The sequence below is a fragment of the Lampris incognitus genome, chromosome 11 (assembly GCF_029633865.1).
Source record: "Lampris incognitus isolate fLamInc1 chromosome 11, fLamInc1.hap2, whole genome shotgun sequence".
In the NCBI taxonomy this organism is placed as follows: domain Eukaryota; kingdom Metazoa; phylum Chordata; class Actinopteri; order Lampriformes; family Lampridae; genus Lampris; species Lampris incognitus.
The window spans coordinates 34,946,441-34,965,507 of record NC_079221.1 but is presented as its reverse complement, the minus strand read 5'-3'; the positions used below and the strand labels follow the sequence as shown (position 1 = coordinate 34,965,507).

Below are 19,067 nucleotides of genomic sequence, written 5' to 3'. Positions count from 1 at the left end.
TGGAGGCTAGTTCTCATGATGGCGTGCTCTAAAAAAAAACCAAACCTCCCCTACCTCAGGAGTACAAGGCCTGTAACCTGGAGGCGTGTCCAGAGGTGAAGAGGAACACCCCCTGGACCCCCTGGATGCCCGTCAATGTGACGCAGGGTGGCGCCCGCCAAGAACAGAGGATTCGGTACATGTGCCGCGCCCACCTGGCCGACCCACACGAGCTGCAAATCGGACGGAGGAAGGTGGAGACTCGCTTCTGCCCGAATGATGGCACGGCACTGTGTGAAACCGACAGTAAGTTAACCGGCCGATGCGATAGACTGATTTTCTGTCGAAAGGTATCGATGTCTTGATTATAACTACAATAGTTAGATTCCCACTGGGGAAAAAATGCTTATTAAAAGTCTACACCCACACACTACCCACATGCATATACAGACATGTAGACACCTTCTTACACAGCTGTATAAACACAGAGGGAAAAAGCTCCCCTCGCATGACCTGCCATCTTGTGCTGGACCCGTTAGCTCCCCAACATGCTGTTAGCGACAGGTCACAGTCCAGCACCCTCCACAGGCACTGTGCGTGTGTGTGTGTATGTGAGAGACAGAAAAAGTGACAGAGGGGGAGGGAGAGGGAAAAAGAAGGCTATTCAGGGTCACAGTCCAATGCTATTCGCTAGTGGCTTTTCCATGCATCCCCACCCACCCACCCTCCTGAATCAATTACCTGTTGACCCCTGTCTGCCACCTGGGTGGGTCTGCAACCACTGAAAATCTGATGAGATACCACCGTCCGGGAACTGTTAAGAGTATGTGTCAGACAGGGCAAGCTAGAGAGAGAGAGAGAGAGAAAGAGAAGGATAAAGAGAGAGAGAGAGAAAGGGAGAGAGAGAGAGAGAGATGAGAGGTCTGAGAGTGAGGAGGAGGCTGTGCTTGCAGGGTCACATCACCAGACTCATGCGGATTGAGCAGCATGAGATGTTAAACCATCTCATGTGCTTTTTTGTTAACCTTTTTTTTGGGGGGGGGGGGGATTTTTCCCCCTTTTCTTCCCCAATTGTACTTGGCCAATTACCCTATTTTCCGAGCCGTTCCGGTCACTGCTCCACCCCCCTCTGCCAAGCCAGGGAGGGCTGCAGACTACCACATACCTCCTCCGATACATGTGGAGTCGCCAGCAGCTTCTTTTCACCTGACAGTGAGGAGTTTCACCAGGGGGACGTAGTGCGTGGGAGGATCACGCTATTCCCCCCAGTCCCCCCCGAACAGGCGCCCCGACCGACCTGAGGAGGCGCTAGTGCGGCGACCAGGACACATACCCACATCCGGCCTCCCACCCACAGACATGGCCAATTGTGTTTGTAGGGACGCCTTACCAAGCCGGTGGCAACACGGGGATTCGAACCAGCAATCCCCATGTTGGTAGGCAATGGAATGGACCGCTACGCTACCCAGATGCCCCCTTTTTTGTTAACCTTTAATCGGTACCTCAAACTCTTAATCTTTCTTTAAAGAATGCACATCGGTGTGTCTAAAAGTTGTTGGAGACTGCTTGTCTACTCTTCCCACTCTGTACCTGTTGCAGACCTAGCCATCCTCGAAGAGGAATCCCTCCTCTTCCGGAGGTTTCTCCCATTTTTTTTTCCTGAACCCAGTTTCCCATCGTACATAGTCTTTCATCCTATTTACAGCTGTTGTTAGATGAATTATGACGGTAAAGCCCTCTGAGATTTAACTTTGGTTTAAGGCTATATTAATACATTTGACGTGACCTGGCTTTCTGACCCTGCTCTTTGTTGTAGCCCTGGTTGAGGACCTGCTGAAAATGCCTATGGTGAGGGTGGCAGGTGTCGGCTGGTCGTCATGGGAAACCTGGTCTACCTGCTCTCAGAGCTGTGCCAAGGGCTACCGCACCCGCCGACGAACATGCGCCAGCCCCGAGGGAAAGAGCGCCCCCACCGCCTGCCGTGGTTCACCCGTGGAGTACCAGGACTGCAACGTGCAGGCCTGTCCCGGTACGTCATGCACAGACACACACTTCGCTGTTGAAGAATGCATACATATCTATACACATGGAGAGAAGAAGTGTGTGTGTGTGTGTGTGTGTGTGTGTGTGTGTGTGTGTGTGTGTGTGTGTGTGTGTGTGTGTGTGTGTGTTACTTCCATTGGCTACCGATTACACTGGACAACAAATTTTTTTTCAAACGTTTTGCTCCCTGAAAAAAATTTAGAGATTATGATAGACAAAGTATGTCAAGCCGAACACGAAAATAAATTCAGATTTGCTGTATTACGTAGGAATTTGGAGAAACATTAAAATAACTTTTATTGAATTTAACATGTTTAATAGGATAATGATGCTAACACATTGTGTTAGCTCAACTGAGCTTAAAATGTTGTGCAGCTGATTTTTGTTTGTACTCAGTACCTGGTGCCTCTTGTGTCAGTGTCCAACAATAGTCGGCCAGCACTGATGGATTCCTGTTGCCCTGATGGTCGCAATGTCCTGGTGAAACCTTTCACCATGTTCATCACTGACGGCACCATAATCAGCAGGGAAGATGTCCAAGTGTGAATGCAGGAAATGAATTTTCAATGACATGTTGCACTTGATGGTTTTGTATGCTCAAGGCATGTTGTCAAGCAGCTCAATGTAGTTTGGTTCTGTAGTTCAGCTTGTCCATGCTATTTTCTCTGGCCCCACCAGCAGATCAGCATCAGCAGCTACGGTAGGCCGTCTTTAGTCAGCTAGCTGTTTTTAGCTCCTCAGAAAGCAGTGAGACTAGTCCTACATTAGCTACAGGCTACTGCACTTACAGGCTTATAGGCCACGCTCATTAAAAAAGCACCAGGAAACTTTTGTATTTAACATATTCACATTAAACATTAAATTCATTTTGGTTGCACTGTGATGGCTATGGGCAATCGCTGATCAGATCAGTTCAGCAGAGGCCTTGCTTTCACTATGCATTTTTGTCTGCTGCCGAGCACGAAACCTCCGAGGAAATACGGGCACCGTCTTAGGGCACGTGTAAGATCACAGAAATGTTGCTTCAGGTCGTCTACACGTGCTTTAGCACCCAGTTCTCCACAAACATGCGTTGTGAGTCGCAAGAGGGGCGACCGCCGTCCGGCCGCACCCCAGCCCCGTCACAAATGGCCCTGCTCACCGACCAAAGCCGGCTATCCCGGTCCAACTGAAGGCCACGGCAGCACGGCATCGTCGACATCTGGGGGGGGGGGGGGATTCTGACTTAGAGGTGTTCAGTTATAATCCCACAGACGGTAGCCTCGCACCATTGCTTGTCTTTGAACATAGTTCCTCTTCTTCTGTGATAGCCTTTTGAGTTATGGCATGTTAATAAATCTGCTAGATATTGCCAAATCACAACAGTTAACTTGTACACACATTCATGAATAACATTATGTAGGTTCATGCATCCAAAAACACTCATTTATAAACACACACACACACACACACACATCTGGAGGTTGAGCGAGTCCGGTACCTCTATCAAGAGCTCACTTTGAATATTTATGACCGATACCTTGTGGATAAATAATTCATCACTGGTTGGTGCAAAACTGACCAATTCCTCCAGCAAATTTAAATGGCCAGCTATTAGTACGCACGTGACAACTTAGGAGTAATCTCGAGTCTTAGCCCGACAACCTTCACAGCACGGAAACCCGTGCACGCTTCATTTCTACTAACGCAGACTTCAGTCGAACGAAAGCTTTTCACTGGCCCTGCCACGGGTGTCACAAGGCCAGCTGGTCTCATTATTCCTGTTTGAGGGAGGGCGGAGGGAAGGACAAGGGCAAAAAAGACAGAAAAAGAGCAAGAGTATGAGATAATGATTACTGATGAAAATTGCTGATGAGAAGAAGAAGAAAGCAAGTGATAGAGTTTGCTGAGGGGATTAAAACGAATCGTGTGTTACTATGTGTCAGTCTTCCCATATGTGTGTGTGTGTGTCGTTTCCGATATACATTTATACAAGTGCAATTTGTATGACTGTTTTCAGGCATCTGATTTGTCTGGGAAACGTTTCACATCTTAAAGGAGCTCAGTGTCCTGTGTAACTAAAAAAAGTGTCAACGAATAATTCAACTCCACCTAAATTGGCAGCAAAATTATGCACAACCTAAAAAATTTGAGCTTAGGTGCAGCCATTAGCCTCTGCGAAAAAAAAATGTATCATAAGGTTACGAAATTATCAATTTGGGCATCCGGGTAGCGTAGCGGTCTATTCTGTTGCCTCCCAACACGGGGATCGCTGGTTCGAATCCCCGTGTTACCTTCGGCTTGGTTGGGCGTCCCTACAGACACAACTGGCCGTGTCTGTGGATGGAAAGCCGGATTGCGGGTATGTGTCCTGTTCGCTGCACTAGCGCCTCCTCTGGTTGGTCGGGGCGCCTGTTTGGGGGGGAGGGGGAACTGGGGGGAATAGCGTGATCTTTCTACGTGCCACGTCCCCCTGGTGAAATTCCTCACTGTCAGGTGAAAAGAAGTGGCTGGCGACTCCATATGTATCGGAGGAGGCATGTGGTAGTCTGCAGCCCTCCCCAGGTCAGCAGAGGGGGTGGAGCAGCGACCGGGACAGGGTAATTGGCCAAGTACAATTGGGAAGAAAAAGCAGGGGGGGGGGGAGTTATCAATTTACCAAATTAACCAGTCAATTAACTAAGTTATCAATATTAATTACCAATATGTCAAGCCTTAACAGGGGCAAATGTGCCCTACATCATACCTTACTACGTGAGGATTTGGTACACCAAGAACTGAGCGAGAGGACCAGTTAAGTTTTTTTTTTCTTCTGCAAAACGACAAAGAATGGCTCATAAGTACTTCTGTTGATCTTCTACTGATGTTTTGTCACACGTCAAGGCCAAATCTCATGCAGCGAACATGGGGTTCTTTCAGTACTTGATGTTTTTTGGTCATTGGCATGTTCACGAAGGGGATAAGCGATCATCTGGTAAATCTCAGTCATCTATGAGCTGTATCCTCCCTAATGGGCTAAATGCTATCAATAGGCATGTCCCATAGTGCATCACTTTCCTCAGCCATGCACAGGAACATAGTGCTGCAGAGCGAGGTATACCACAGCACCACTGATAACAGCGATGTTACGCAACTGACTCCTTGACTTATCTGTATAGGAAAATATAGTCTGTCAATACCCAGCTGAACTGCTTTGTCTGCATGCAGCTATCTTCTCACCTCACTCAGTTTGAGGTCAAATCATTTTCTTTTTACTTCATCAACAATGCGTTCTATCAAGGTCACTGCATTAACCTTCACTATTCCTACTTTCTGGACTTCTTATTTTTCCGGTGGGCAATGGCAACCGCCAACGCTGCTGAATAAAACACCTTGTACATAACTCAGTACAACATAGATTTGTTTTTTGGACACCTTTACGCTCTTGTAATGGCCCAAAGAGCCTCCCTTCTTCTCCTTACGTGGAGATTCATGGCGCCACTTTATGGTCATCAGTTGCGCTGTAAACGGGCTTTTCAATTACGGGGGGGGGGTCCACATACTCACGTGAATACCAACAGAAGCGGCGCTCCCCGAACATTTTTGTAAATCTGGCAAGGACGTTTAATTCAAATTTAGGAATCATGTAAATATTCACCCATTTTTACCCACAGCTCGATATGTATGAGACCCGCTGTTAGGCAGGAAGAGTGAGGTAAAGACTAGGACAGGGCGAGCTAGGAGGAGAGAGAGAGAGAGAGAAAGAGTGAGAGGGGGAGGAGTGAGAAAGAGAGAGAACAATGGGAGAGAGAATGTTAGAAATGCCCTTGAGCATGTGCTCCGTCTGCTGTCACCTCGCTAAGACACACCGTCCATACTTCACCCATTTCCATGAGCATTTCTCTCCCGCTCGGCGCGTTCTCACAACAGTCAGCCAGTCCGTCAGTAAGGCATGTGGGCAGGCAGGCAAAGCAGTGGATGGGTATAAGAGCTAGTCAGCACTATGTGCTCACAGCCTGCATCACACTCGGCAGCACACTAACACACCGAAGCAATTGGATTTTTTTATTTTATTTATGCTGTGACATTATCTGGCCACCAGCTCTGCCCCGCTCCCCAGTCATTTAGATGGACACCAGCCAGTCGGTTCATCAACCCATCAGACTCTTCTTACCTCTTGGAGGGTTGTAAAAAATAGCTAATTGTGTTGTTTCTCGTGTGTGTGTGTGTGTGTGTGTGTGTGTGTGTGTGTGTGTGTGTGTGTGTGTGTGTGTGTGTCACACAGTGAACGGCGTCTGGTCCTGCTGGTCGTCCTGGTCCCAGTGTTCGGTGGGTTGTGGCGGCGGGCACTACCAACGGACCCGTTCCTGCAACAACCCGGCCCCCATCAACGGAGGGGACATCTGCATAGGACTGCACACGGAAGAGGCCCTGTGTAACACACACACCTGCGACGGTGAGGTCACTTTCACACTAGCGCACACACGTGACCCTTCCACCCTGCCGTGCCGCCATCATGGCCGCAGGCAGGTGATCACCCCCCCTCCCATGTTTGTCCTCCCTGTCAGGCGCCGCTACTACCATATCCCCTCTGTCTGGTCATTAATCAGCCTAGCTCTTCGCTACATAAACAGATAGAAGGAAAAGAATAATGATTCTCCTGCGCTGGTATTCCCCGTTGTCTGTCTCCCGCGGTGCTGCTACGGCCGTCCACAGAGCTTGCCGATGGGAGAGAGGAGTCAGCCATGTGGCAAGGCTTTAAAGTAAATCCATCATGGCTGTTGTATTTCCTAAATGGGAAATATTCATCACAGGCTTTAAAAGCTGATTTCATGTACTGACTTATCCTCAGGTAGTTACGGTTCAATCTATAATATTAGAAAAACCGGTCTGTTGGTAACTGCAGTCTGGGAAATAAACCAAAACTGCCGGGCTGTAAGGCATCGCTTCCCCTTCATTAGTATAAATTAAGACCGGGGCGTACAATATCGATAAGCGTTTTGGTAGGTATCGGTGTGAAAAAGCAATACTGAAAGTAGCATTAGTAATGACTAGATCCTGACTTTACCCAACTCCATTGCATCAACATTTTAAACAACAAATGGCATCCGGACACCTTGTGTGTGTCTCATAAACAGACAGCAGGCATCCCTGCAGACACAGTTGGCCCTGTCTGCGAGTGGGAACCCAGGTGTGGGTATGTGTCCTGGTCGCTGCACTAGCGCCTCCTCTGGTCAGTCGGAGTGCCTGTTTGGTGGGGAGGGGGAACTGGGGGGAATAGCGTGATCCTCCCACACGCTACGTCCCCCTGGCGAAACTCCTCACTGTCAGGTGAAAAGAAGCGGCTGGCGACTCCACATGTATCACAGGAGTCATGTGGCAGTCTGCAGCCCAACCGGGACGGCTCGGAAGAGTGGGGTTATTGGCCAATTTCAATTGGGGAGAAAAAGGGGGGGAAATTAATAACTAAATAAATAAAATAAACAGACAACAGTAAGCCATCTTGGGAATTCGTATACAAATTTTCAAAACCTTTTTTTTAACCCCCACGGAGTCTAGCCTAGCATCCCCCACGGTGTCATAGCGTGTGATAATGAGATGTGAGATGTCTAACAAGGCCGACACCCCCCCCCACCCACCCCTACCCGCAACTTTCAATCTGCCCCCAGAAGGATGCTGAAATATTCATGAGAAATCTGCCGGCTAATCTAGGAATGAAAGTTCCAGCTTCAAAACTCGTAATAAGGTCCGAGTACGACTCTGATTACAGTCAGGGTTTCATATCGGCCTTCTTCTTTCTGTTCCTCATGATGTGATTTCTAATTGCCCTCTTATACTAATTTTCCTCATGCGCAAACAACGCGCATGTATGTGTGTGTCTCCTGTGTATCGGCATGTTTCTGTGTTACCTGTGTTTCTCTGTTTTGCGGAGGATACATGCCCAGACTAAATAGCCGTTTCCTGTTTCGCTGTCTTTTCCCTCAGCTGCTCTTCATCTTGCATTAGCTGAACTGTCACTCACAAACCAAGAAAGGTTTACAGTCGGCCTCCCCGCTAATTACAGATAAAAAAAACTAAATGGCTTTCTGCCTTTTCTCTTTCTTTGCCAAGATGCCCATCAGCTTTCTTCACCAGGTTAATGTTTCCTTGTTTGGTATCGGCCAACACGTCCCATTAGGTCTGTGCAGATTGACTCTCTGCTGCACGAATGACCCAGCCGGCCCAGATTTGTCTCCCCGGCCAATTATTCCTTGACAGACACAATGTCAATCATCACTTGGGGTTCTACATGTGTCAGGGGGCATCTGTAATTTGACAAACGCTAGCTGTCAGTCAGAGGGCTGTTTGATGATGCCGTCACAGGTAGTTTGATCTAAGGGTCCACCTGTAATGGAGGACAGCAGGAATGGCTGTGAGGACAGACTACCAATGAAGTGCAATCTTGCTGACTCCACAGTGCTGTCAGGCAGGGTGACACAAAAAAAATAGAAATAAATGAGCTGGTTAGAGGATAATTCCATTATTTTACAACCTGAGCCCTCTTTTTTTGGGGGGGGGCCCCCCCCTTTTCCTCTCCAATTGTATCCAGCCAATTACCCCACTCTTCCGAGCCGTCCCAGTCACTGCTCCGCCCCCTCTGCCAATCCAGGGGGGGGGGGGCTGCAGACTACCACATGCCTCCTCTGATACATGTGGAGTCGCGAGCCGCTTCTTTTCACCTGACGGTGAGGAGTTTCACCAGGGGGACGTAGTGCATGGGAGGATCACGCTATCCCCCCCCAGTTCCCCCTCCTCCCCGAACAGACACCCCAACCGACCAGAGGAGGCGCTAGTGCAGCGACCAGGACACATACCCACGTCCGACTTCCCACCCACAGCCATGGTCAATTTTGTCTGTAGGGATGTCCAACCAAGCCGGAGGTAACACAGGGATTTGAACTGGCGATCCCCATGTTGGTAGGCAACGGAATAGACCGCCACACCACCTGGACGGCCCTTACAACCTGAGTCTTATTTTCATAGTATTTGTCCTCATGTGTATTGGTTATGATATCGTTTTACTCCCCGGCTTCATTGTGAAGTGTTTGGACATGGTTGCGCCACTAGGCATGGCCTTACAATGGCATATTTTGAGGCCAAAAAACAAGAATATAAGACGTGTTTCAGACAAGTCAATCCATTTAGCCCAGCTATCCTCCTAAAACTCGGATAAATATTCAGCCATCGCAGCAAGTTTGCTAGGATCTGGATTTTTTTTTTTGTAAGTGTCCAATAAGTCATCCAAAGGAGTTGAATCAAGTGCAACTGGACTTGGTATATATCCGTGAAGACGTTTCGCCTCTCATCCAAGAGGCTTCAACAGTTCGTGCCTTTCTGACAAGACGAAGCTAGTCTGACTGGCTGGTGATGACACTCAGAATTTATCCTCTTGATGTCGTTGTCAGAGCTATAGATGTCCATGGCCCTTTGTGTCCCGATGTTTACCAACGCCAAAGAGCCATGGACATCTATAGCTCTGACAACGACTCCAAGAGGATAAATTCTGAGTCTCATCACCAGCCAGTCAGACTACCTTTGTCTAGTCAGAAAGGCACGAACTGAGGAAGCCTCTTGGATGAGAGGCAAAACATCTTCACGGATCAAGTCCAGTTGCACTTGATTCAACTCCTTTGGATAACCATGACCTGGATGAATGAGAACATTCACAGACATGTCCAGTAAGTGTAAGCTGGTCATTGCTGTTGAATGTGGAAGCAGGAAGTAGCTCATGTGATGGAAAACTGCAATCGACATTACAGATAACTTTTAACTATCATTGTCGTTTTCACTTCCAAATACGGGATTTAGATAATGGGACACAGTGTGTCCCGTGTCTAAAATCACTACAAAATCTGTCCAACATCTGTACAATGAAGCCAGTGAGTAAAATGGTATCATAACCAATATGCATGATGGCAAAAACTCTGAGCGTGAGAGCCGGGTTGTAACAACACAGCGTTATCAGAAGTCACGCATGGGTCATGAGACACAGGAGGGATATGAGGGTGTTGTGTGTGTTGTAGACGGACATCCGCCAAGAGGAGAGCAGATGCTGGAAAACGACTATCCTGTCAGGGAATGCCAGACTGATGAAGGTAAAAAAAAAAAAGGGAGGTGGTCCCACCGAAGTCCCCTCCACCCCCTTTATTTTCATTTCCCATTCACTGAGCTAGCCGTCACCCACTCCACTCCAGTGTTCTTCAACAAGGGCAACAACTCTGCAGTTTCAGGCAAGGGGGCTACAAGTTGGGGAGCTTTTTCACATGTGGTGAAGAACCTTTGTTTATTGCTCAGGCACCTGCTGCGGGGATACAGCTTGGCTCTGGAGACAGACATCTCCCCTATGCACTAAGCAGACTTTCTGTGGGTTTACTGTCTCAATCCTCTTTACCTCACAAGACACTTGGTGTATTTGGCTGCATGGCTGGCTGGGACTGCTTGTGGCGGTTGGGACTAGTTTGTTTCATGTGCTGACAGCTTGGGTGGGCAAGTATTCCAGGGTTGCACGCTGTCTACATATCGGGTGGCCTGCCGGCTGTCTGGCTTGGCCTGCACATTTCATGTCTGTCTAAATATTTTTTTTTGTTTTGCTTGTATGTGTTTGTTTGTATCAGGCGGCTGGATGGCCTGGTCACTGTGGTCAGCTTGTGATGACTCCGGCTTGCAGATGCGGAGCCGGGTGTGCGGGTCGCAGGGCGCCGGCCCATGCATGGGAAACAGCACTCAGCGCAGAGATTGCAATGAGATACCTGGTGAGTCAGCCAGCGCTGGTATACTCACAATCCATCATCGTTATTGTTATCATCATCACCATCACCATCCTCATCATCTATATATACATTTGTGAATTAAAGTCACTCATCATCAACGCCGTTATCTTGGTCACTGTTAATTCGAACATGAGCATGAGCGCGCACACACACACACACACACACACACACACACACACACACGTCAGTTAGCATCAGACATACTTTTTGATTTTTTTTTATTTTGATATACTTTAATGATCCTCGTGGGGAAATTCTTCTCTGCATTTAACCCATCCTAGCTGTGTAGCTAGGAGCAGTGGGCAGCCGCCATGCAGCACCCGGGGACCAACTCCAGTTCGTCTTGCCATGCCTCGGTCAAGGGCACAGACAGGAGTATTGACATGCATGTTTCTTTGACGGTGGGGGAAACCGGAGCACCCGGAGAAAACCCACTGCAGACACAGGGAGAACATGCAAACTCCACACAGAGGATGACCTGGGATGACCCCCGAGGTTGGACAACCTTGGGGTTCGAACCCAGGACCTTCTTGCTGTGAAGCGACAGCGCTAACCACTGTGCCACCGTGCCATCAAAATTTTCGAATTTTCGGGCTAAAACTCGTCTTCCTCCGTTTCAATTAATTACCCATAATTGAACATCTGTGGCTCCGACAAGTTAGCGCGTGCTCCGGTCAGCCCCAGCATACCTTGTTAAGCTGTTGTTGTCCCTAAAACTTTCTCTTGGAATGATCCATCATGGCCCTGCCAGCGTTAAACCTGCCTAATGAATTCAAACGTGGGTGATTAATATTAATGGGATGTCACAATACCAATTCACATTTGATTTCAACCTTACACGAGGCAGTGGCTTTCTTAAGGTCACTGCCGATGGGGTGGAAAAGGGAGTTGTGATGAAAGCAGAAAAAATTAACCCCCAAAGAAAATTAATCAGTGATTGGTTGGCTTTCTAATTAAAACACTGCCTGATCATCCCCCCCCCCCTCTCTCTCTCTTCTCCCGCTTTCGCTCCCCTCCTTATATTTCTGGAGGGCTGGGTGTGTTTTAGCTGTAAATGATCATCTTGGCATCAGCTGATGGTGTCAGCAACCATATCCTTCACAAGGTTAACATTTAGGAACACGGGTTTCCTCTTTGTTCCAGCAAAAACTGTGTTTTTTTTCCCTCTCCTTGGGCGCCGAACATGAAGTTGGGGAATGTTCTGATGCAAAACTCCCCCCAGAGAGGTTACACACAACATCCCAACTGCATCTCCGTTTTATATTCAGTGTTTTTGTTTACACCTCTGTATGTGATGCCTCCCCTGATGTTACAGCCATCACTTGATGTTGTGTGCTGAGGGGCTGTAAGGCCCCTGCAGAATGACTGTGTGTGTGTCTGTGTGTGTGTGTGTGTGTGTGTGTGTGTGTGTGTGTGTGTGCGTGCGTGCGTGCAAGCATGCGCATGTGTGTCTGATCCTGTCATTCCTCTCATTTCTGCAGTCATTCTCCCTGCATCTGGCTTTGATAAGGACCAGCACTGTGGTGGTAAGTAGAGCCTCCAACACTGTATTTGTTAGTGTGTGTGTGTGTGTGTGTGTTCACTGTTTTTGCTTTGTAGTGTGCATGTGGTATTCATATTTTCATGCATCAATGACAGCATTTTCATACGAGCATCAGTTTGTGTCTGTCTTTTCATGTCTTGCATTCATCCGTTCTCTGGGAGGTTATACTGTGGGCAGTGAGTGCACAGCCTCCATTGCCGATGTAACCTGGAAGAGGGCTAACGTTAAATGTGTCAAGTACTGGTACTGTATTATAACCAACAGACGGTTGTTTGTTTCAGGCTGTGCACCTCATGCTGTGCTGAACAACCGTTGACTCTCATCCAAACGGCAGCCATAGATAAAGGGATGGTTTATAATGAGACTGCACCTTTGCTGAATTTTAAAAATAGAAAAGACGGATTGAAACTACATTTCTAAGTGCTGTATCTCATAGAAGTGTGATTTTTCTCAACAAAAATATAGGCATTTAGGTGTCCGGGTAGCGTGGCGGTCTATTCCGTTGCCTACCGGGGATTGCTGGTTCGAATCCCCGTATTACCTCCGGCTTGGTCGGGCATCCCTACAGACATAATTGGCCATGCTTGCGGGTGGGAAGCCGGATGTGGGTATGTTTCCTTGTCGCTGAACTAGTGCCTCCTCTGGTCAGTCGGGGCGCCTGTTCGGGGAGAAGGGGGCTGGGGGGAATAGTGTGATCCTCCCACGTGCTACATCCCCCTGGCGAAACTCCTCACTGTCAAGTGAAAAGAAGTAGCTGGCGACTCCACATGTATCGTAGGAGACGTGGTAGTGTGCAGCCCTCCCCGGATCGGAAGAGAGGGTGGAGCAGCGACTGGGACGGCTTGAAAGAGTGGGGTAATTGGCCAAGTACAATCAGGGAGTAAAAGGGCGAAAAAATCCACACAAAAAAACAACAACAAAAAAAACAAAAAAAAAATGTTGGCTTTAGCTGTTTGCAACTTTCCAGGCCACAGTTATGAACAATACATGAAACATAACAAATATAGCCAGCAGCAAACATGTAAACCAAACCTAACTGTTCCCCTGATCCAAAAAGGCCACGGAGAGTATGACTGCAGCATCAATTATCCAACAGAATCCAACCACAGAATGTAAATTTAGGGTACGGTCAGGAACCGGGCCTTTACTAACCCTCCATGTGTATGTCTTCATCTCCTAGCATTCACCTCAATTCACCTGATCGCCACGGGTGTGTCTTGCTTCCTGGGGGCCGGGCTGTTGTCCTTCCTGGTCTACGTGTATTGTCAGCGTTTCCACAAGCCCTCGCAGGAGTCGGCTGTCATTCACCCCACCACTCCCAACCACCTCAACTACAAGGGCAACACCACACCAAAGAATGAGAAGTACACCCCCATGGAGTTCAAGGTAAGGGGCGGCCAGGTTCAAAACACATGAAGAGCTTTGTCTATTTGAAAAAACGCCACACGAATTATCACTACTATTGTTATTTTTAGTATTAGGTGTAATTGTATCGTTGTTATTGTGAATTAATTGTTAAATACAGACACACAAACACACACACAAACATTTGTAAATAAACAAGTTTTAAAGGTTGGGCTTTCAAGGGCAATGAATATAGTTTTATTTAGGACCTTTCTTCGTGTGTTTTATCTGCATAGACTGCTGACCACAGAAGATGAATTACTATTCATTTCTATTCAAGCTTACGGCCGATCTTCCTCCTGTTTGGAGAACTTAAAGACCTATAGTCTCCTTTATCTGTCTGTAGCCCAAGTCCATAATAATGAGCTCCATCACCTTGCTGAAGCCCCATTCAACCCTTTGGCCCCCCTTTGCTAGCAATTTAATTATGTGTTCAGCCCACAAATAAGTTGGGAAACTACTCACAGTGACCTAACACAAAATGTTAATGTTTAACTCAGTGACCTCTGTGTCCTTTTTGACAAGTTAAAGTTGGCACACGATAATTCTCTGATATTGTCCATCAACATTCGATATCACATCACCACAGCGATGTGCCCCACCTAATGCCAGAGTATAACTACCTTTTCTCCATTGCCCTGCATGCTGGCACTGACTGATCAGTTACAATCTGTGTCATTAGATTCATTTGGCTGTTAGCATCATCCGTGGCATATGTGTACATACAAGAGTCCATCCTAGCATTTCTCGCTAACTCTAGTGCTTCTACTATCCAACCACCCTCCTCAGATCCCACTCGAAATGGCTATTAATTTGGTTTGCAGATAGCGTTCACCCTCTGCTTGCTAACTGATGTGTTGTTGTTGTTTTGCTGTTGTTGTTGTTGTGCTATCTGGGTATGTTGATGAGAGGTGCTGTAGCATGGAGAGCCCTAGCTCATCAGCTATAATGACCAGAGGGAGATGCCGAGGCTCTGCAATAGTGTTGCTGGTGTCACTTGGTGTCATTAGGATGCCATTCATCCACTGCGTTCCCTTCTCCTCCTGGCCAATTTACGATGGCCACCATTGTGTATTTCGCCGGCTGTAACCTGATTACCAGCATGCCTTGGGCCCCAAAGCTGTTCAGATGGATTACATTAGTTTAATGCTTCCTCTGGAAAGTGTTTCACCTTACGTTTGGCTTTTACCAGAAACTCAGCAACTTCATTAGATAAAATGTGTTTTAGCCTTGTTGTGATGAAGGTGGAGCTGCACTAAATTAACGCCATCTCATAAATTTGCGTATTGATTATTTGTGACGTGTTTTAAATTAAATTTGTCAAAGTGACGTGCCTTGCTAATGAATACTATTATAGTGCACAAGCTGTAACCGCAGAAGCTTGTGGGCTGTTTAATCTTTAAACATTTTTATTTTTTAATGTAATATAATTTGTATCCTGCCATTGAATTTAAAACAAACTGCATGCTGTTTGGGGTGATGTGCTGGTTCTCAAATCAGGCATGAGAGTCATGATTCCTTTGCCTTAAGAATATTGAATTCTTGGCTCTATTAGATAAATTATTGACAAGCTACTCAATTTTTCTTTCCTTTTCTTCTGTCACTGCTGTATCTTCCCAGACACTGAACAAGAACAACCTGCTACCAGATGAGCGGTCGAACTTCTACCCATCTCCGCTCCAGCAGACGAACGTCTACACCACCACCTACTACCCACCAGCGCTGGGCAAATACGACTACCAGCCTAACGCTTCCCCGTCCCCCTGCCGGACCTATAACCACAGCAACAACAGCTGAGACGCTCCTCCATCTGCACTCCCACCCCCCACCCCCCTGCTACTGCCCCTGCCCAACCCTACCCCGATTCCCAAAACAGATTCGCCCATCGCCATGGCAATATAACCGACGGAATCTGAACAAGAGGTGTTTTCTCCGCTCGCCATCGGCTCTGTCTGTGCTCCCATAGTCTCTCATGCATGGTAGGGCTTTGTGTATTCAAGGGCACCTTCGGGAACATTCCACCGGCCCCTAGCGGGTTTCGGATGACAACGTCCGTGGGCCCACAGACCCAAAATGTGGAAGCAGGGTCTTACACAACTGTCAAAGGGTCTGTGTTTTTATAAGGGTTTGACTGGATTTAGCAATGTCAGCACAGCGCTACAAGTTATGATCCGATGGAAAACTCCGGTATGAAGTGCATCCGGTGTCGGAGAGAATTTAAACCACCAGATCACTTCAGCATAGATGCCGATTCTAGTATTTAGTGATCCAAGTGAAGTACTCGAACAAGAACACGTTTAAAACGTCACGCTTTCTCATATATTTTTTTTATGACTCCATGTTATCAGCCTGTAATGGATAAACTTGGAGGCCCTCACCATCATAAGTAGTTAGCGAGAACAAACAGCGCAATACCGTTATGTCTCTGCTTCAGCGTGGCATGTGAAAAAACAACAACAACACAAGAGAAAGCCAAATGAAGTCGAAACTTGGTTAAATTAGATATCGATGTCAGTCATATTGGGAGGGGGAGCGTGCTCTCCTCCAGTCTCAGCTTCTCACATCACAGAGAGAATAAAGAACTTCTTCATGGACTGTGTGACAGAACACTCATCATCACTCCGTACAGGAAAATCACACACAGCTGGAACGACCTGTTCTCTAAAACTAATGGACAAAGTCCTCACACTTCATTGCTTTTTGCAGACGAGAGCTTCACGTTCTTGTGAAGTATCTGGACCAGAATGTGGACAAAGCAGAGCAGGGGACTGTGGGAGATACCGTTGTAATAGGGGCAGCGTACTGTACATAAAGCTTTGGGAATGCCTCGGGTGCCTGTATGCAAAAGAGAGGGGGAGGGGGTCAGCTTATCGTTGTGTTTCTTCTGACGTTTATTCTTTTTCTACACAATGGCAAGGACTTCTGGAGATGGAAACTTTTTTGATTCTCCAATGGATGCATTGATCCTGCTGAGTGCTAACCAGCTCGATGGTCATATCAGATTTGGCCAGTATGCTGAACAACTGGATTGTTTTGTTTTTTGTTCCTTTTTTTTTTTTTAATTGAGACTTGAGGTAGAAAAAGCTAGAGGAGTGGCATTTCTTTTTATGTGTGTGTGTTTTTTTTTTTTACAAGGAGGGGCTTATCGTTTCACGCTCTTTTATGAGCCGTAGCATAGGTGGTAATATTTTGTTAAAACCAATAAGAAATAGATGATTAATTCTCGTTCTTTCATTTCACTGAATAGACACATTCCATTTGCCTTTATTTTCAGCAGATTGGTTGCCATTGTATCTTTACTACACAGAGATGTTGACACACCGGAGGAGAGACGCAAGGAGACAAAAATTCAATGCCGATATGGTTTTTAAAAAGTGTGACTGTAACAAAATATCAACTGAGGTCCCACTCGTAACAATATTAACTAACTTAAGCTCAGAAGCATGCTCGTTTGAGGTCAGGAAAGGGTGTGTGTGTGTGTGTGTGTGTGTGTGTGTGTGTGTGTGTGTGTCTGTGTCTGTGTCTGTGTCAGTGTTCATCTACATGTGTGCATATTAGTCTCATGTGTGCGCACGTGCATGTGTGTTCATCTACATGTGTGCATATTAGTCTCATTGTGTGTGTGTGTGTGTGTGTGTGTATGTGTGTGTGTGTGTGCATTCGTTCATCTACATGTGTGCATATTATGCTAGGAGATCCATGCTATGCTAGGATATTATGCTAGGTGATACATGCGTTTATATTATGCTAGGAGATACATGCTATGCTAGGATATTATGCAAGAATATTATGCTAGGCGATACATGTGTTTATATAATGCTAGGAGATACATGCTATGCTAGGATATTATGCAAGCATATTATGCTAGGCGATACATGTGTTAGTATAATGCTAGGAGATACATGCTATGCTAGGATATTATGCTAGCATATTTTGCTAGGAGATACATGTGTGCATATTATGCTAGGAGATGTGTGCTATGCTCGCATATTATGTTAGCTCGGAGACAAATATTGTGTTGATATGGTTTTTAAAAAAAGTACGACTGTAAGAAAATATCAACTGGGGTCCCATTCATAACAATATTAAATAACTTTAGCTCATAGGCATGCTCGTTTGAGGTCAGAAAATGGTTTGTGAGTGTGTGTGTGTGTGTGTGTGTGTGCACGCGTACATGTGCACACGTGTGTATGTGCGCGCGTGCGCATGTGTGTGTGTTTATGTACGTGTGCATATTAGTCTCATTGTGTGTGTGTGTGTGTGTGTGTGTGAGTGTGCACTCGTGTACACATGCATGTATACCTGTAAGCTTGAATGATCAAGGTTATTTGTTTTGTACAATATAAATGCTTTCATAAATACTGTATTACTTTAAATGGGGAGATCCGTAAAAGATTTGTGTGCATTTTTTTTTCCGAGTTCTGTTGACCACACACCTGACACTCTACTGGTTTTTCTATGTTCTGTGTATGAGATGTTAATCGATGTAAGTTAAAGGAGAGGGGTGGGGAACTATTTAAAGTCAAAAGCTTGGTTTATAAAAGGGCATTTCACAGCTAAGCTATATTTTATTATTATGCCTGTTCGATGAATGCTAACCCAGCAATGCTTTTCCATTCCGCTACCGTACACGCACGAAATGAGAGCTCTATCTGTATATAGGAGAGACAGCCTTTTGCAGTCCATTAACGACCCTGAAGAGGTTAGGATCATGTAAATGTATCTGTATATTGTATAGCTAACACTGTTTGTTTTAAAAGCCTTATAGTTGTTTTAAAAAAGAAAAAGAAAAGCGCAGCAGCTAAGTACACACCAACCATGGAATTTGTTGGGGGACAGAGTCTCACAACGTGACCGACTGACCATGACTTATAACCGATCCCAGATGGCTGACCACGTCAGGTCAGCTTCAAACTAAGTGCACCATCCAATTCCCATTCTGCTCCAGAAACATGACACCACAAAAAACAAATATGCAGGTGAACACTGACAAAACGGTGAGTACTCGCAGTCCAGCTGATTTTCCCAGCTGTGCAGCCATGGCCAGAGATGTCTGAAGGCTTACGACTGAACTCCATGAAGTCTGTAGTGATCGGTCTGTTTTGAGCTCTGTCCCCCGTGATGTGAGGCTCGGTGCCCTTCTATGCAACTTACCAGGTGTACTGTTAGACCTGTTACGTAGACTGTAATCACTGCCTTTTAGACACTGTGAATTTTTTGCTACTCTATATTTTTGTATATTGTACATTATAAAGGATAATAAACCCTGATGCCAACACAGCAGAATGCACTGTTTTTTTGTTGGGTTTTTTTGTTTTTTTCCCCCCTGA

The 19,067-nt window shown here is 46.5% G+C and overlaps 1 protein-coding gene across 1 annotated transcript in view; it reads left to right on the top strand.

Moving 5' to 3' along the window:
* sema5ba (sema domain, seven thrombospondin repeats (type 1 and type 1-like), transmembrane domain (TM) and short cytoplasmic domain, (semaphorin) 5Ba) overlaps window positions 1-17,232 on the top strand; it is a 180,032-nt gene extending 162,800 nt beyond the window's left edge. The window contains exons 17-24 of the mRNA XM_056290159.1: window positions 60-285; window positions 1,796-2,008; window positions 6,266-6,436; window positions 10,044-10,115; window positions 10,635-10,772; window positions 12,272-12,316; window positions 13,514-13,719; window positions 15,358-17,232. Coding sequence (XP_056146134.1) covers window positions 60-285; window positions 1,796-2,008; window positions 6,266-6,436; window positions 10,044-10,115; window positions 10,635-10,772; window positions 12,272-12,316; window positions 13,514-13,719; window positions 15,358-15,534 — 1,248 coding nt within the window. The 3' untranslated portion in view covers window positions 15,535-17,232. The remainder of the gene's footprint in view (window positions 1-59; window positions 286-1,795; window positions 2,009-6,265; window positions 6,437-10,043; window positions 10,116-10,634; window positions 10,773-12,271; window positions 12,317-13,513; window positions 13,720-15,357) is intronic.
* The last annotated feature ends 1,835 nt before the right edge of the window (window positions 17,233-19,067 follow it).